The following is a 17,034-nucleotide window of genomic DNA, read 5'->3' as shown; positions in this document are numbered from 1 at the left end:
ATATCAAAACGATTTTGAAACGATAATTTAAGGTAAAAGTGACATTGGTTGCCCGAATTGAGCTGCAAAAGATATCTAGTTGAAATCTAAACTAGTTGGTATCTAGTACATATCGTATCGTTCTCTTCTCTACAACGGATCTTGTTTTCCGAATACCGTGGCATATGTCTCTCATTTTATCAAGGAAAGTGCGGTCATCTTACAGCGACTGAAACAACGACACCGCAAAAATATTGCCGCTGCAGTTGCATGACTTTTGCGACCATACTGCTGCCTTGACGCGGTCGCTATATTATGTGTCAATTTTCTTGATAAAACGAGTGACGTGTTAAACGTCATAATCGTGGCAGTAACGCGCAGATTGGCTGTAACGTAACAATCAAAAGTATCAAATAAATGTAAGTCTAGGTGCTTTTAAAGGTTTTTTACCCCTTATCAAAGTGTTATTTAACAGCTTGAGCGCAGTCACGGGCTCTAAAAAGAGCATAAAGTCGATGGAAGGTTACTTTTATAGCACATTCTGTCTATTAGCCATAACTTTACTCCCACTGAGCTTTAATGTTTTTAACTTAAATTAATTGTTTTTTTATTTATTATAATATATTTTAATGCAAATAAAAAGTCCAAAGAGTATGGTTGAACCAGTCAACCGTTGTACTAAAAAGAGTAATTTAATTTAACACGAAAATTTATATGTCATATGTCTAAAATTAAGCACATACCGAATTATGAATTCCCTATATGAAATTCTTATATTTAACTTATAGAAATGTGAAACAATTATAACTCTATTAGAAGAAAATTTTAAAAACATAAGACGGGATATTGGAATGGAGTAACAAACAACACATATTTAATATCAATCTTTTTCAATATGTTTAGTCTCGTATTAAATTGTGCTGCCATCGTAGGTAGCAATTGTTTTCCCACGACAACGAATCACCTGCCGTACAGGCCAATGATGATGATTGTTTTCAGGCCTTACCCAAAGAGCAATACGTGTCTCGTAGCTGTGTGGGGCTCGCTCGATACACGTACACGCATGCGCGCGGCGACACTGGCGATGGCCGGCGGCGGGTTAAAGCTATGCTCTTCCGGATCTCCGGTGGCCAGAGGGCCTACCGCGAACCACGTTCGACGTGTTGCCTCTTTGTCGCACTTGTAAATTCGTACGTAAGTGTGACAGGGAGGCAACATGTCGAACGTGGTTCGCGGTAGGCCCTCAGCTTATTTTAAGTTTTACACACCACCTCCGTCCATTTTTTAATTAAGGGAACTTTTATAATAAGTACTTCTATCAAAGAATCAGGAGCTCTTGATTCGATTTTAATAGGAGATTTCAATTAGAATGTTACGTTTTTAGGGTTCCGTACCCAAAGGGTAAAAACGGGACCCTATTACTAAGACTCCGCTGTCCGTCCGTCCGTCCGTCTGTCACCAGGCTGTATCTCACGAACCTATCAAGCTAGACAGTTGAAATTTTCACATATGATGTATTTCTGTTGCCGCTATAACAACACTAAAACTAAAAACAGAATAAAATAAAGATTTAAGTGGGGCTCCCATACAACAAACGTGATTTTTGACCGAAGTTAAGCAACGTCGGGCGGGGTCAGTATCAGTACTTGGATGGGTGGCCGTTTTTAGGGTTCCGTAGCCAAATGGCAAAAAACGGAACCCTTATAGATTCGTCATGTCTGTTTGTCTGTCTGTCCGTCTGTCCGTCTGTCTGTCCGTCCGTATGTCACAGCCACTTTTCTCCGAAACTATAAGAACTATACTATTGAAACTTGGTAAGTAGATGTATTCTGTAAACCGCATTAAGATTTTCACACAAAAATAGAAAAAAAACAATACATTTTTGGGGTTCCCCATACTTCGAACTGAAACTCAAAATTTTTTTTTCATCAAACCCATACGTGTGGGGTATCTATGGATAGGTCTTCGAAAATAATATTGAGGTTTCTAATATCATTTTTTTCTAAACTGAATAGTTTGTGCGAGAGACACTTCCAAAGTGGTAAAATGTGTCCCCCCCCCTGTAACTTCTAAAATAAGAGAATGATAAAACTAAAAAAAATATATGATGTACATTACCATGTAAACTTCCACCGAAAATTGGTTTGAACGAGATCTAGTAAGTAGTTTTTTTTTATACGTCATAAATCGCCTAAATACGGAACCCTTCATGGGCGAGTCCGACTCGCACTTGGCTGCTTTTTTTGCTTGTTTTGCTCTATTTTTTGTTGATGGTGCGGAACCCTCCGTGCGCGAGTCCGACTCGCACTTGGCCGGTTTTTTGTTTCTTCCATTCCGTTAACGTCCTACAAAGTCTATGAAACGCCTGCCGAGAATATATTGAACCATGCTATGTCTAGGGTTCCGTAGTTTCCGTCCCTCACAATAGGCTGTATTCCATTGAACGGAAGCCAAGAGACGGCCCGCGGCCGGAGATAATAAAATGACAAACGATTATGGGAAACAAAAGGGACTCTTTCACGTTGTTTATTAAAATAACTTAAATAGCCGCAATAAGGTCCCATAGTCGCATTTACCCCGGCCGACCTTACGAGTCATGATATTAATAGGTAGCCTAGGTTCTCTATCTTGATCAAGTTCAAACCTTACTTACCTATTGTACCTACTTGATACCGTCATATTAAAAGACGCTTTTTCCCGCGACTTCGTCTGCGTGGAGTTGTTAATTTGGGTAGCTTATTTTTACCCAATCATCATTTTATATATTCCCCATACAAACTTCCACCCCCTTAAAAGGTGTTTTCTGGGATAAAAACTACACTATGTCCTTCCCCGGGACTCAAACTATCTCCATACCAAACTTCAACTAAATCCGTTCAGCGGTTTAAGCGTGAAGAGGAATTAGCGTATCGCCGGTCAGTTTCCTAATTCGTCAATTTTGCTGATTCAACAGTTTACCTTCTGGTCATTTTCACTAGGTTGACAATTTCGCTAGTGGGTCATTTTCCTAAACCTTCAGTTTACTCTTTCGCCAGTTTTGCTAGGCTTCAGTTTCGTAAATTTGCTAGTTTCCTTATGTGCTAATTTAATTATTCGTCAGTTTGGTCAAATGGTCATTTCCCCTAGATAATCGGTTTCTATATTCGCCAGTTTCACTAGTTGCCAGGGTCTTATAGTCGTGTTTCGGTGTATCAAATATACAAGGTGATTTCATTTAGCAAGAGACCAAGGCTTGATGCAGAATCAAAAGATGAACCTATTGATGGTTCATTGATGTTTCTAGTCACCTTATTAAATTTTATTTTAAAACTATTATCCGACACCATACAAAGTTATGTCATCTGCTATTCTCCTGTAGGTACAGTCACCTGCGAAATTATCTTCCAGAACAAATACTGTAAAAGTATCTTATTTAAGCAATCTCATTTGTAGAGCCATAAACGCGTGTCACATATTTTAGTGGCCTTTGTGCTTTGTTGTCGAAGATACTTTTGCAGGTGACTGTACTACAGTTTGAGTCATGAATAGGTTGACCATAATTAAGTATGAATTTTTTTTAATGTAACAACTAATGGCATTGCAATGAAGTGTAATTTCTTACCGAGTATTTTGTAAACGTAATTCTAATGATAAAGGTACTTATGCATGCAAACTAACTTTTGACCTTTGTAGAGATTACATTGCTACTTTTACGATATAAGTTATAATATTGGATTGTTGTATAAGGAAAGTAACGGATTAGGAAAATGACGAAATAGCAAAACTGACAACTTAAGATAATTGAGGAATAAGGAAGTTTGCGACTCAAGAAACTGGCTTAATAGGGGCTCTGACAATTTAGTGAAACTGGCAAAAAAGAAAATTGGCGAATTAAGAAACAGTCTAATCATTAAACTGTTGAATCAGCAAAATTGACGAATTAGGAAACTGACCGGCGATACGCTAATTCGTGAAGAGGTAACAGACAGACAGACAGACACACTTTCGCATTTATAATATTATATTAGTATGGATTAATAAGATTCACAGTGTGATTTATTTTCATAAATCGTCACCACATAAAATCAATGAGTACCTTCGCCCTATATACCCCATAAAAGCTCGACGCGCATCCCTAAAGCTTCCGCTTCCGGTCTCGAGTTCCCAAACTTTACGCCATTCGCTTTCTTCAAGACGGCTAAAGTAATCTAACTTATCCCGCTTTTTAGCTGCCGTATCGTAATGGGAGAAAATAACGATTACAGGTAGTTAAAGTTATTTTTACTGTTTCCTGAGTCACAAGAGCCTTTACGATTTGGATAACGCTACGGAAAATTGCTGTTCGTTTCAAGCGGGGAGAATTCACATTTTACACACATTACAGGGTTTGAAGTGCATAAAGGATGACTCACGCTAGACCGGGCCGGGGCCGGGGCCGGGCCGGAGCTTCCGGCGCTTCGTTTTCTATGGAAAGCACCACGTGATCACCGATCAGCCATCATAGAAGTGACATGTCGGACGCCTCGCGTGCGTCATGCTTTAAGCAATTCATATATCGCCGGTTGAGAATACGTTTGTGCCATATCTATTTTTGAGCAAAATCGTTTTTTAATGATTTCTAAAATAACAAAAAATATGCTGTAATTGACACTAATCGGTTTTTGAAAAAACATATTTTTCTAAAATGTTGTGCCATATCCGCATTTTACTATAGGATAATTACACTCCGTTAACAGAAAATTATCACAAAACTGTGACATATCCAAAACTTTTGTGTCATATCATACATTGTACGTTTAACATTTACTCATCAATAACGGATATGGCAATAATAAAAGTGCTTTTATTTCATGATTTCCACTATATTCACAATATTTGTATAGGTAGTACTATAAATAGTAAACATATGTGCCTAAATGATACATAAGTTCAATATTTCCTAAATGTAAAACTTATGGAAAAAATTTTTTTTTTGCTTCTTTTCGCTCTCCTGTAAACCAATATAAGTGATGTATGGCACAAACGTATTCTCACCCGGCGATATGGTTAAAGTTAGTTCTCACTCTCAGCTTGACTTTTAACACGTGTGAATTTGCATGGCGATTCGTCAACTCTTTTGCCTCCTATAGGTAGGTAGGTATAATTGAAAAATTTGTGCACAGTTTTCGAGCCGCTGGCCGGGCGTGGCGCCCCGCCCCGGCGATAAAACACGCACCACATATATCTCGGAGCCCGACATTATGTACCTAAATTTTTGCTTATATGCTAGACAAATATCTGAGCAGACAAGGAGCCCATAAACATCTTAACACTTTTAGACGTTATTACTCTCTTTATCTCGCGATCACAATAAACTAAGTTAATATGTTTGCCGCATATCCAAAAGCAATATTGCCTACTCGTAAACCGCTACATTGATATTTACAGCCGGCACGCGGCGCGCGTGCGAACGCCCGCCAACCAAGCTTGCAGTATTCCTACTGCCGTATTCGAACTTCAAGATATTCACAAGAGACGACACGTACTAGATCCATTCTAAGATACGTTATAGTTTAGATTTCAACTAGTTCTCATTTGAAGCGCAATTCGGGCAACCAATATCACTTTTACGATAGATCGTGTTAGATATCCATTAGATCTCTAAGTAATATCTTGTGGAAATCGTTCAAGAATCGCGGAAATGTCAAATTTGACAGGTTAGATCTTAAACATATCGTTATCGTATCTTGGCGATGTCTAAAAGATATCTAATAGATGTCTATTACAAAATCCGAATCGGGCCCCTAGTCAGATCTCTACAACATTTCTAATAGAGTTAACATTGGGAGACTGACTAAAATAACCCCGAGTTAAGTGGCTGGATGGCGCAAGTGGCCCTTATGGCTCCTCTACACGATGGCCCAACGCCGGCCACTCCAAGGGACGCATTTATGCGTTAGAGGGAGCAAGTGATATTGCTATCTCATTCTACCGCATGGCTGCGTCCCTTGGAGTGGCCGGCGCTGGCACATCGTGTAGAGGAGCCATTAGCGTCATTTGCCTGTTTTATACTAACCTAACTTACAGTTCGACAAGAAATTGTAGAAATTAAAAAGTGGCAACATTGCAGTGTCGTCCCTTTCAAATTAATCTAAGAAAACGAAACGACGCTACAATGTTGCCACTTTTGAATTTCTACAATTCCTTTTCGGACTAACTTTGACATATAAGCTTGTTTCTTAAATAAATAAAATCTTTATTCACTTGAAACCTACACTAAACACTAATACTACCTACTATGGACACTAAATTACAAAGGCTTATATTAGGCTTGCAACAGCTTCACTGGGTTTGACCCTCTGAGATACATAGTGAATGAAATACATATTATAAATGTATTGAGCATAAAACACTTATGTACGCAGGCCAAGCAACGCTGGTTGTGTACATAGAACTCAGTTCGCTATAGTTCGCAATACGGCCGGGTTATGGTAATGTATACGCTCGAATTTTGTTCACTACGGCTATTAGTTATCCCGGATTTTGGCGTGACTTGGCTGTTGTGTTATAGTTTTTAGGGAAGAATATTCTTTTGAGAAGAAAAAGCTATAACTATAACCGAGTTCTGCTACTAAAGGACGACTCACGCTAGACCGGGCCGTGCCCGGGGCGAGGCGTCCGACATGTCATTTTCTATGACGGCTTATCGGTGATCACGTGGTGATTTCCATATAAAACGAAGCGCCGGTAGCTCCGGCCCGCTACGGACCGGTGTAGCGTGAGTCATCCTTAATAGGTTTTTATTTTGTTACATGAATTAAGTGCGTTAAGATGCATTACGTTTGTGTTAAGATATACTGCCGTATTCGAACTTCAAGATATTCACAAAAGACGACACGTACTAGATCCATTCTAGATACATTATAGTTTAGATTTCAACTAGTTCTCTTTTGCAGCGCAATTCGGGCAACCAATGTCCCTTTTACGATAAATCGTGTTAGATATCTATTCGATGTGAATTAGATCTCTAAGTAATATCTTGTGGAAATCAAGAGTATCTTCAGAATCGCGAAAATGTCAAATTTGACAGGTTAGATCTTAAACGTACTCGTATCGTTATCGTATCTTGGCGATGTCTAATAGATGTCTATTACAAAATCCGAATCGGGCCCATAATCTTGAGACGGCATTCATATATTTTTTTAGCCAGATTCGTCGTCTGAATATGCGTCTACACGAACCAAATAAAAACAGTCTTTGTCTTTATAGACCAATATCAAATCAAGATACCATTTTTTTAGAAACTTGTTGTTGTCTAAACTGGTAATGAAAAGTTTTTTTTTATGATATAGGTAGGAGGCAAACGAGCAGACAGTTGCCCAATAAATAAAGTAGAAGTTGGCAATTATGTACTCACATTTTGCATACTCTTGAAAAAACCTATACCTTTTAAAGAACCTCGCAACGTGGTGAAATATTTGCAATGACGTACGTTAGCGTCATCGTGAATTCATGTCAAGGTCTACTGGAGGTACTTACACTTACATTACAAATTTTGATGAGGAGAGGCTTTAAACTAGTTTGTGTAGATGGATGGTCCATTTATTGCACTTAAGCAATAAAAACATTTACCTTTTATGTTGTGTGACAAAATGTTATTAGATAGTCTGTTCGGAAAGAGAAGAGTCGTGGAATATATGGGGCCCAGTACATTCCACGACTCTCCTCTTTCCGCACAGACTCTGGGCCCGATTCGGATTTTGAAATAGACATCTACTAGATATCTTTTAGACGTGACCAAGATACAATAACGATATGTTTAAGATCTAACCTGTCAAATTTGACGTTTCTGCGATTCTGGAGATACTCTTGAACGATTTCCACAAAATATGACTTAGAGATCTAATTCACATCTAATAGATATCTAACACTATCTAACGTAAAAGTGACATTGGTTGCCCGAATTGAGCCGCAAAAGAGAACTAGTTGAAATCTAAACTATAACGTATCTAGAATGGATCTATAGTACGTGTCGTCTCTTGTGAATATCTTGAAGTTCGAATATGGCAGTCTATAACCTAAAGGTAGTAAACCGAAAAAACACCTAGGATCTATATTCCATTCTGTTCTTAAAGGAGACTGCCCACAGATTACTACTAGTAAGGAGTAGTTAAATTTGAACTCTAAGTACCTAGTCTAATTTATAGACGGGTCTATCGCGAAATTTATTTAATACGTAACGAATTAGACAATTGGGTAGGTTAGGTTAAACTTCTGTATAAAAAAAAGTTAGGTTAGGTTAGTTAATATGTGTTCAAAATGCGAAAGTTTTAAATATTATGTTCACCCATTTAAATCTATTTTACTGAATTAATAAATGATTAAAAACTGCATTATGGGATTTATATGTTTTTGTGGAAGCGTCTAGTGTCGTTTTTAAGAATATATTATTTCAATAAATGGGTTTTCGTGGGTGGACAAAGTAACCTTGTAAGGGCTAAAGTACCCCGACCTTACGGTACCTTTTTCAGGCAAGCGCTTGAGCAACAATAGACGGTTTTACCGTACAATAATGAAGCGCCACCCTACTTTAGGTAGGTTCTTAAATACAGACTTTCGGAAAATTATCCCAACCTCGACGTGAACCCATTACCCCGAGGTGGCAACAGTTAGCTGCTGCGCTGTTGACCGGACGCATTAGCGCGGACCGGCGCGTGCGTCGAGTCACGAGCGGCAGCGGGCGAGGGGGCAAGAGCGTCATACCCAAACTATAATCGGTGACAGGGATTTTGATTACCTACGTTTAGGACGCACAAATGTAATGAACGATTCAATTGTATTCTATTTTTTTAGTCTGCCGCATTTGATTGATTTGTGACCTCTTCGCTTGCGCTTTGCCATCGAATCGCTTTGTGTCTCTCTGTCTCTCTTCCATATTAGTGCGACAGTGACAGCTGCGTTTCATTCGCTACGGAGTGTTAGCGATTAGTATATTGTCTACGGGGCCTGTTCTCTTATTTGTACTCTTAGCCAGTACACTTTTTATGGTATGCTTAATTCGTTCGAGCCTTTCCTTGGGACATCACAAAGTTAAGGAAAACTTAATGTAATTTTATCGCATATGATAAGACATTAACTTTGAGCGTATTACTACTTTTTGATGTAACATCAGCTAAATCAAGATTTTTTTTTTATTACGATCGCTATCGCCCTTGCAACATCAAAACAACAGAGATGGATATACACAAGTGAATACCACGTCAACCGCTCCCCTCTGTCGCTTGTGACTTGCGCCCCTGCGCAGACGCACGACACGCAAACATGGCGCGCTAACAGCGCGCTCACGGCGCCCGCGCGAACGGGACCGCGCCGTGACCCGCCCATTACCACTCCACCAATCGAATGGATGGTCGGTCACCAAGGCAATGGTACCTGGGTTGAGGGTTTCAGAAGAATAAGAAACAAGAACATTTAAGGAAGTCCTACGTGCTGCCATAGAAAAAAAATACATAGAGTGCTCACTCCATACATCAGTTTTAGTACCAAAAAGACTATTAGCATCTAGCATCGAGTAGCGGAACTATCAGTACTGCTACTTGACAATAGATGTAGCACCGACCGGAAAGTCTTATGCTGTTGAGATAAGACTTTCCGGTCGGTGCTACATCTATTGTCAAGTAGTAGTACTGATAATTCCGCTACTCGATGCTAGATGTAGACACTGAAATTAATAGTCTGAACTGATGTATGGGGTGAGCACTCTTGTCTTACTTATTTCTCTATGGTGCTGCATAAGATTCATGTACATAATTGCAGTGTATAATTGTTTTCCATCGTATTTTCTCGGAAACGTTCGTATTTGTCATGCTACGTCAGTCAACCTCTGTACTTTTTGTATAGTCACCTGCAATAATATGTTACACAACGAAGGCCGCAAAAATATCTGACACGATCTTATTTGTAGAGCCATAAGAGCGTGTCATATAATTTTGCGGCCTTCGAAGAGTAACATATTGTTGCAGGTGACTATACCGAGATTTACTGAAATAGAAAGACACTTTCGTACGTTTCCGTGAATAAACGAATTTCCTAAATTCTGCTGTAGACGCATACCGCCTGAAAAGGTGCCGCGTAAAAATTCGCTTTAGATTACCTTTACTTTGCGATGTCTACAGGAAAGATTTGAACAAAGACAGCTAAAATATACAATGAAGAAGAAAATATTATCCCACTGGCATTGGTTTAAAATTAATTAATCCAAAATATACCCCATTTGAAAGTTTCTATAAAGACAATTAGTTTGCCACCTAAATCCCGCTGATCTGTCCGATCCGGTGACAAATGGTCCGGGATTAGGGCAAATCGCCCGTCATTTCCCGGGATATTGATTCCGGGGCATCCCGGATCCCGCGGGACGCCGGACCGCGGGCAGGAATAAATGTGGCCGGTGATTTTTCATGTTTGATGAATTCATTGTTTTGATTGTAGGGTTAGGGGCAGGCTTCGTAATGGTCAACTATTTGTCGAAGTTTGTGTCTATTATTTATTTGGCGGGAATTATTTTCTAAACATTCTGACTCTGATTTTGAATAATAATTTTCTGAAAATACACATTACTTTATAAAATTATCATGATATTTGGTGCCAACCCGCCTCACTTTTTGTGCAGGTAATTTGAGTTGGGGCCCGATTCGGATTTTGTAATAGATATCTATTAGATATCTTTTAGACATTGCCAAGATACGATAACGATATGTTTAAGATCTAACTTGATCTAATTCACATCATATTCATATTCATATTCATATTCCTTTATTGATAAAATTACAAACTTTACATATCAAAAATTAATACTTATAATTAGTCAATGACAATTCATTGATATATTATTCATCATCTAATAGATATCTAACACGATCTATCGTAAAAGTGACATTGGTTGTCCGAATTGCAAAAGAGAACTGCTATCTAAACTATAACGTATCTAGAATGGATCTAGTACGTATCGTTTCTTGTGAATATCTTGAAGTTCGAATACGGCAGTTGGTGGAAGCTAGGTTTCGTCATTTTGTCAAAAAATTCGACACAGTTCATTTAAATTTATTCATGCATTCGTATATTGGGCGCTCATGTAAACAGTACAATGAAAAATGTATGGACGCAGAATTGTTTGGCAGTTCATTAAATCTCTTTAAGAGGACTGTATATTCTCTATTAAAATAAGGGTGTAATGTTGTAAGTATAGTAGGCACTGGTTTTTTGAGTATCTTCTCTTGTTCACTCATTTGTTATGTACAACTATAAGGTTACACTTTTTTATTATTTTTTTAATTGTACCTCGATACAATTTGTAGATAATTTATTTACAAACAAGATATATACAGTGTATTACTAAAAGAAATTAAAACTAGCTTAAATCTAAAATAGGGAACTATAGGTCTATAAATAAATCAATTTGTAGCTATTAGCTAAGTTGCTCTTATGTTTATTATAAGACTGTTTGTTTCTCAATAAAAAAAAAAAAAAAAAAATATGTAAAGCCAAACAATATATTATAGGTGCTCCAGCACTCCATGGTTACTTTTGTTTGTAATCAACGAATATTCTAGGTACTTACTTAATTATTACGGTCAGCTTTTAAAAAGCTATTTACCTAATAAATGTGCATACGATTACGACTTGATATGATCTGTTAGTGCCTTTTTGTTCTTCTTTTAAAAAATACTTCCACCATCAATGCATGACGCTGTCCGGTAAAGTTGTCTCCTTCGCCATTTTGAAGTTCACCGGAAATCCACATGGCTTCTGTCAATCGGCGAACAGTGTTAAGTATAGACTCTGACAGCGAACTGAACCTAACCTAGCCTGAAAATAAACACTACGCTATTCCACGTTGTTCCAAAACAGGTAAATAAAGTCGGCGACAAACGGCGATAAATAATGACTGCTCGTGACAGTTGCCAAATGACTACTCCCCTCTCTTTCCCCCCTAGTACGCGGTGTGGCTGTCTCGCTCGCGGGGGTGAATTTTTAATACGGCTGTCGCTTCGCGTCTTTTTTACGCGTTTTTGTTTGCGTCGTTTGTTTTAGATTTTAATAAATGCTGGAATTATGTTGTGACAGAAATATATTGCTATAATTTCAGCTTTTTTTTAATAAAAATATATAGGAGACTAGCGACCCGCCCTGGCTTCGCAGGGGTTAACAAATTATATATATACCTTCCTCTTGAATCACTCTATCTATTAAAAAAAAGCGGCCAAGTGCGAGTCGGACTCGCCCATGAAGGGTTCCGTATTTAGGCGATTTAAGACGTATAAAAAAAAACTACTTACTAGATCTCGTTCAAACCAATTTTCGGTGGAAGTTTACATGGTAATGTCACTGACTTAATATAAAAGAAATAGACACACAAAGCAGAACAAAAACGTCAAGAAATGTGGATCCCAATGACGTTTCGCACCATTTGCATTGATGATAAAAACGCTTACGTAAATTTTGAGTCAAGATAAATGTTTCGTACAGAAAAGTGCTTAATGTCGTAAGCATTAAGTGTCAAATTTGCAAACATAAGTACCAACACTGTTAAAAAATTTAGTCCGATGGCACTAAACGTAACGTATTTACGTCAAACAACGTCAAACGAGAATAATGAACGAATGGAGTCACTTTGGTACACTTTAATATGTATTACTGTACAGGAAAATATTAAAATTGAAGTAATAAATAAAACAAATTTAATTTAATCGGGAGCTCAAATAAAATTAATTCGTGGTTCAAATTCAAACAAATAAAATTTTTAATAAGTATACGTCTTTAAATAATAATTTCCTTGAAATAAATTCTACTTATTAAATAACTGTGTATTTAAGATCTACATTTACTCATAGCACGGGTGCACGGGGACATTTAGATACTGATTGGATTTTTTTTATAAAGTCTACCTATACTTTATAAAAAAAAAATCCTGTGGTTGTCACTGTGTTCCGACAGGTTTAGCATTTACAGTTAGTCGATATAAGCCCTTATTGGTGGTGTATATGTCGGAAACAGGGAAATGGGCCAAACACACAAGTGCCGTTTTGCCTTGTTTAAAACTGCATCACCCCTATCTCTTGCTATAATTAAATAGCAGTCCACTTTGCACGTCGCATAGGTTTTCTTGGAAATCTTCAATTTAAACATAATATTATTTCTTATGAATTCCATATAAAAATATAAAAAAATATTGACCTCACATCGACTCAATAGAATTTTGTTCCTTGACATCCCTTCTTTGGTACTAACAAATTAATTTATTCAAAACCATAAAATTACCACCAGATTACATAAATTATGTAATGCTATCCAAAGAACTAACCGAAAGAAATACATTCCATCCTTTTTCCTTGTTTTATCATTGTTATTTTTACATATTTTAACGGCACATTTCGTAATTGTTGACAACTTCACATTTGAGCGTTTCAAACAAGACTAAACGAAAAAGTAATGCATGATCTGTTTTGACATCACTTTTGTGGGGCCATTTTTGGCGGCTGATTGGGTATCCAGTTCTTTATACTATATCAATGGGTAATGTACATCATATATTTTTTTTAGTTTTATCATTCTCTTATTTTAGAAGTTACAGGGGGGGGGACACACATTTTACCACTTTGGAAGTGTCTCTCGCGCAATCTATTCAGTTTAAAAAAAAATGATATTAGAAACCTCAATATTATTTTTGAAGACCTATCCATAGATACCCCACACGTATGGGTTTGATGAAAAAAATTTTTTTGAGTTTCAGTTCGAAGTATGGGGAACCCCAAAAATTTATTGTTTTTTTTCTATTTTTGTGTGAAAATCTTAATGCGGTTCACAGAATACATCTACTTACCAAGTTTCAACAGTATAGTTCTTATAGTTTCGGAGAAAAGTGGCTGTGACATACGGACGGACAGACAGACGGACAGACGGACAGACGGACAGACGGACAGACAGACAGACATGACGAATCTATAAGGGTTCCGTTTTTTGCCATTTGGCTACGGAACCCTAAAAACCGCATCCTAATCCGTTGCGTAGTTTTAAAGATCTAAGCATACATAGGGATAGACAGACAGCGGGAAGCGACTTTGCTATATACTATGTAGTGAAGATACTGAACTAATAAGCCAGCGCCTGCTAAAATAAGTATACCTAAGTACAAAAGATAACTATATCTTTCATAGACTATTCCAATACTCAATTAGTGAAAAAAAACCTACAGATGTAGTGCATAATTATTTTCCATCGTTCTTTCACTGAAACGTGTCTTGCTATTTCAGTCAGTCTCGGTACAAAAAGTACAGAGGTCGACTGAAGTAGCATGACTAATACCAACGTTTCCGAGAAAATACGATGGAAAACAATTATGTACTACATCTCTACTTGCATATTTTTGCATACAGTCATTGTTTCTACTATCCCGCTGCAACAATGGTTAGTTAGCGAGCGAGCATTCTTAGAATCTTCGCAAAACAAGGAAGAACAACGAAAGAATGCTCTGTCTCTGTTTACACCAAAAAAATTTGGTAGAGTGGAGATAGAATGAGCATTCCCTCGTTTAGTCTAAACCAGGGATGTTGCGAACATCCGCATCCGCAACCGCGGAACTTCCGCATTATTTTCAACATCCGCATCTGCATCCGCATCCGCATAAAATCGATGCGGAGCTTATGCGGATGCGGATGTGCTAGGTAATTTCGTAATTACCTATAACGAAATCGTCTCGATCCAGAAAAGTCGGCCAAGTTACTGTTTATTAAATATAGGTAACGCACCTATATTCTTGCTCAAATACTAAACGTTTCGTTTTTTTAAATAAAAAAATACTAAAAATGTAATATTTGACGTTTTTTAAGTACCTAATCTTGACATCCGCATCCGCATCCGCATCCGCGGATGTGAGCCTTTAAAAATCCGCATCCGCATCCGCGTCCGCGGATGTCAAAAAATCGGCATCCGCAACATCCCTGGTCTAAACCCACCTTAATCCATTTGTAATGATTGTTTCCTTGTTTGCAGGTGTGGTTCCAGAACCGTCGGGCCAAGTGGAAGAAACGCAAGAAGAGCACCAACGTGTTCCGGTCTCCGGGGTCTTTGTTACCATCTCATGGTCTCCCGCCCTTCGGAGGAGACGTTTGCAGTCCTGGAGTCTTCGGAGACAGACCCTGGAGCATGCCTGCAGGTACAATATACAATTACAAAGCATCATCAACATCATTTTATTTATAATGAGAGTTCTATCTAGCGACCATCGCCGAGGAGTTTTGGTCGAAGGGCGACGTGCGAAGGGAGTAGTCTGTAAAATGTAATCCAGAGATTATTTTACGTTCTACTTTTGTTACCATTTTTTGTACAGTACGAAATTTAGGAAACGATCGAGTCTAATCGGAACTGTCACTGTGTTTCAGGGCTAGGGCAGCTGTCGCAGGGCGGCGTGTCCATGGGTGGCTTCGGTTCCGGCGTGGGAGGCCTGCCGCAGCTCTCCGCCGACCTCAACCCGGCGCTACCCATCTCCTCCGTGGCCTCCAGCCAGCCCTACCAGTCGCACTACCCGCTCAACTCGCTGGGTGAGTCTCCACAGTGACTACAATACATTTGGACTTCCTTGAAACTTTAATATTGAATCAACTGCCCTTCCTTTGGGATTGCCGGTTAAGATAGCCTAAACCCTTCTGAACGCCTTTTCAGATGAGGACGACATTAAGTAAATATCCATATTCAGCAGCACTGTCACGTCAGTCAAATCATGGGATTAGTTGTCAAGCGGACCCCAGGCTCCCATGAGCCGTGGCAAAAATGCCGGGATAACGCGAGGAAGAAGATTAATGCCAGCTGCTTCTGGTCGCTAGGGACTGTCGCATGCGCTAAAGATACTCTTGGTGAAAAATTATAACGTTATAAAGCTGGCAGCGAATATACTCGTAATTCGTAGTGGTCGAAACTGCCCCAGTTAGCAACGAGTGAATTCGCTCACTCATAGGGTAACCGAACCTCGGTCACCGTAAAAAAGTACGCTAAATATTATTGTATTGTGTAGCGTTGTGAGCGTATTCTACATGTCAATGTAGAATAGATTTATTATTGCCCGAGTAGAAAGTTAATTCTGTGTGTCTCTGCTTTGAATGAAACAATTGAAAATTAATTTGATTATTATGCAGAAGTGTAATAGATTCAGTCTTAAATAGGTAGGTATCTAGGATTTAAGCAAAAATCCTAACCTTGTTTTTATATGTGATAGGCGACACCATGATGTCGTACTGCAACAACATCGGGCAGCAAGGCGGCGCGCTGGAGGGCTCCCCCACTCCCCCCCACATGCACTGCGGGAACAACGCCTCGCCCACCGCTTCAGGTAGAAATTATCCCATAGGTACTTACATCTGAGTCATGAAATTCCGATTTCTTTAGCCCTTTACGACAATAAGCGATCCTGGAAACCTAGTGAATACACGTTGCAAAAGGGTGGACATCTGATGCGACACAACAATTTCTTAAAAATGTTCATCCTAAAGTCTTCATATGTATTCTACATCTGCGTCAGTACCTCCACCGTCTACCATTGATCTTATGAATCGAGTGTCAATTTTCAACAATTCTCTTTCCATAGGAGCGGGTGGCGAAGGCGAAGAGGAGGTGTGGCGCGGCCACAGCATCGCGGCCCTGCGCCGGCGCGCGTCTGAGCTCTCCGCCGCCATTCCGCCATACCTGCAGCTCAACTACGACGCCCATAGCCCCGTCTACTGACCGCCCAATCGATAGAAATGATGCCCACAACTGTTAACAATATCATGTCTATCCCGTCCTACGTGATGATCGACTTGTAACAACAACGCGCCTGCACCTGCAGTGCTTGCGTCGGCGATGCGTTCAGCTGAAGCGTACAATTTTGTCTACTGACCGCCCTGTACAAAAACGAGAATATGTTTCCACGTAAGTGTCTGAGTCAAGTTAATATCTGATCGCACTTGTGACAACACCGCGCCTGTGGCTGTGGAGCTTGCGTCGACGACGCTTATAACAGCATGCCTTCTACATACATGCTGACATGAGTGACATGAACGACAAAAT

At 39.1% G+C, this 17,034-nt stretch overlaps 1 protein-coding gene across 1 annotated transcript in view; it reads left to right on the top strand.

The window, feature by feature from the left end:
- Nucleotides 1-16,710, top strand: part of LOC134661104 (homeobox protein orthopedia-like) — a 49,597-nt gene extending 32,887 nt beyond the window's left edge. The window contains exons 5-8 of the mRNA XM_063517051.1: nt 14,986-15,148; nt 15,375-15,533; nt 16,205-16,318; nt 16,574-16,710. Coding sequence (XP_063373121.1) covers nt 14,986-15,148; nt 15,375-15,533; nt 16,205-16,318; nt 16,574-16,710 — 573 coding nt within the window. The remainder of the gene's footprint in view (nt 1-14,985; nt 15,149-15,374; nt 15,534-16,204; nt 16,319-16,573) is intronic.
- Nucleotides 16,711-17,034: the final 324 nt, after the last annotated feature.

Source organism: Cydia amplana, chromosome 2 (genome assembly GCF_948474715.1).
Source record: "Cydia amplana chromosome 2, ilCydAmpl1.1, whole genome shotgun sequence".
Lineage (NCBI taxonomy): Eukaryota > Metazoa > Arthropoda > Insecta > Lepidoptera > Tortricidae > Cydia > Cydia amplana.
The sequence above is the reverse complement of the archived record's forward strand: the minus strand, read 5'-3'. Positions and strand labels throughout refer to the sequence as shown.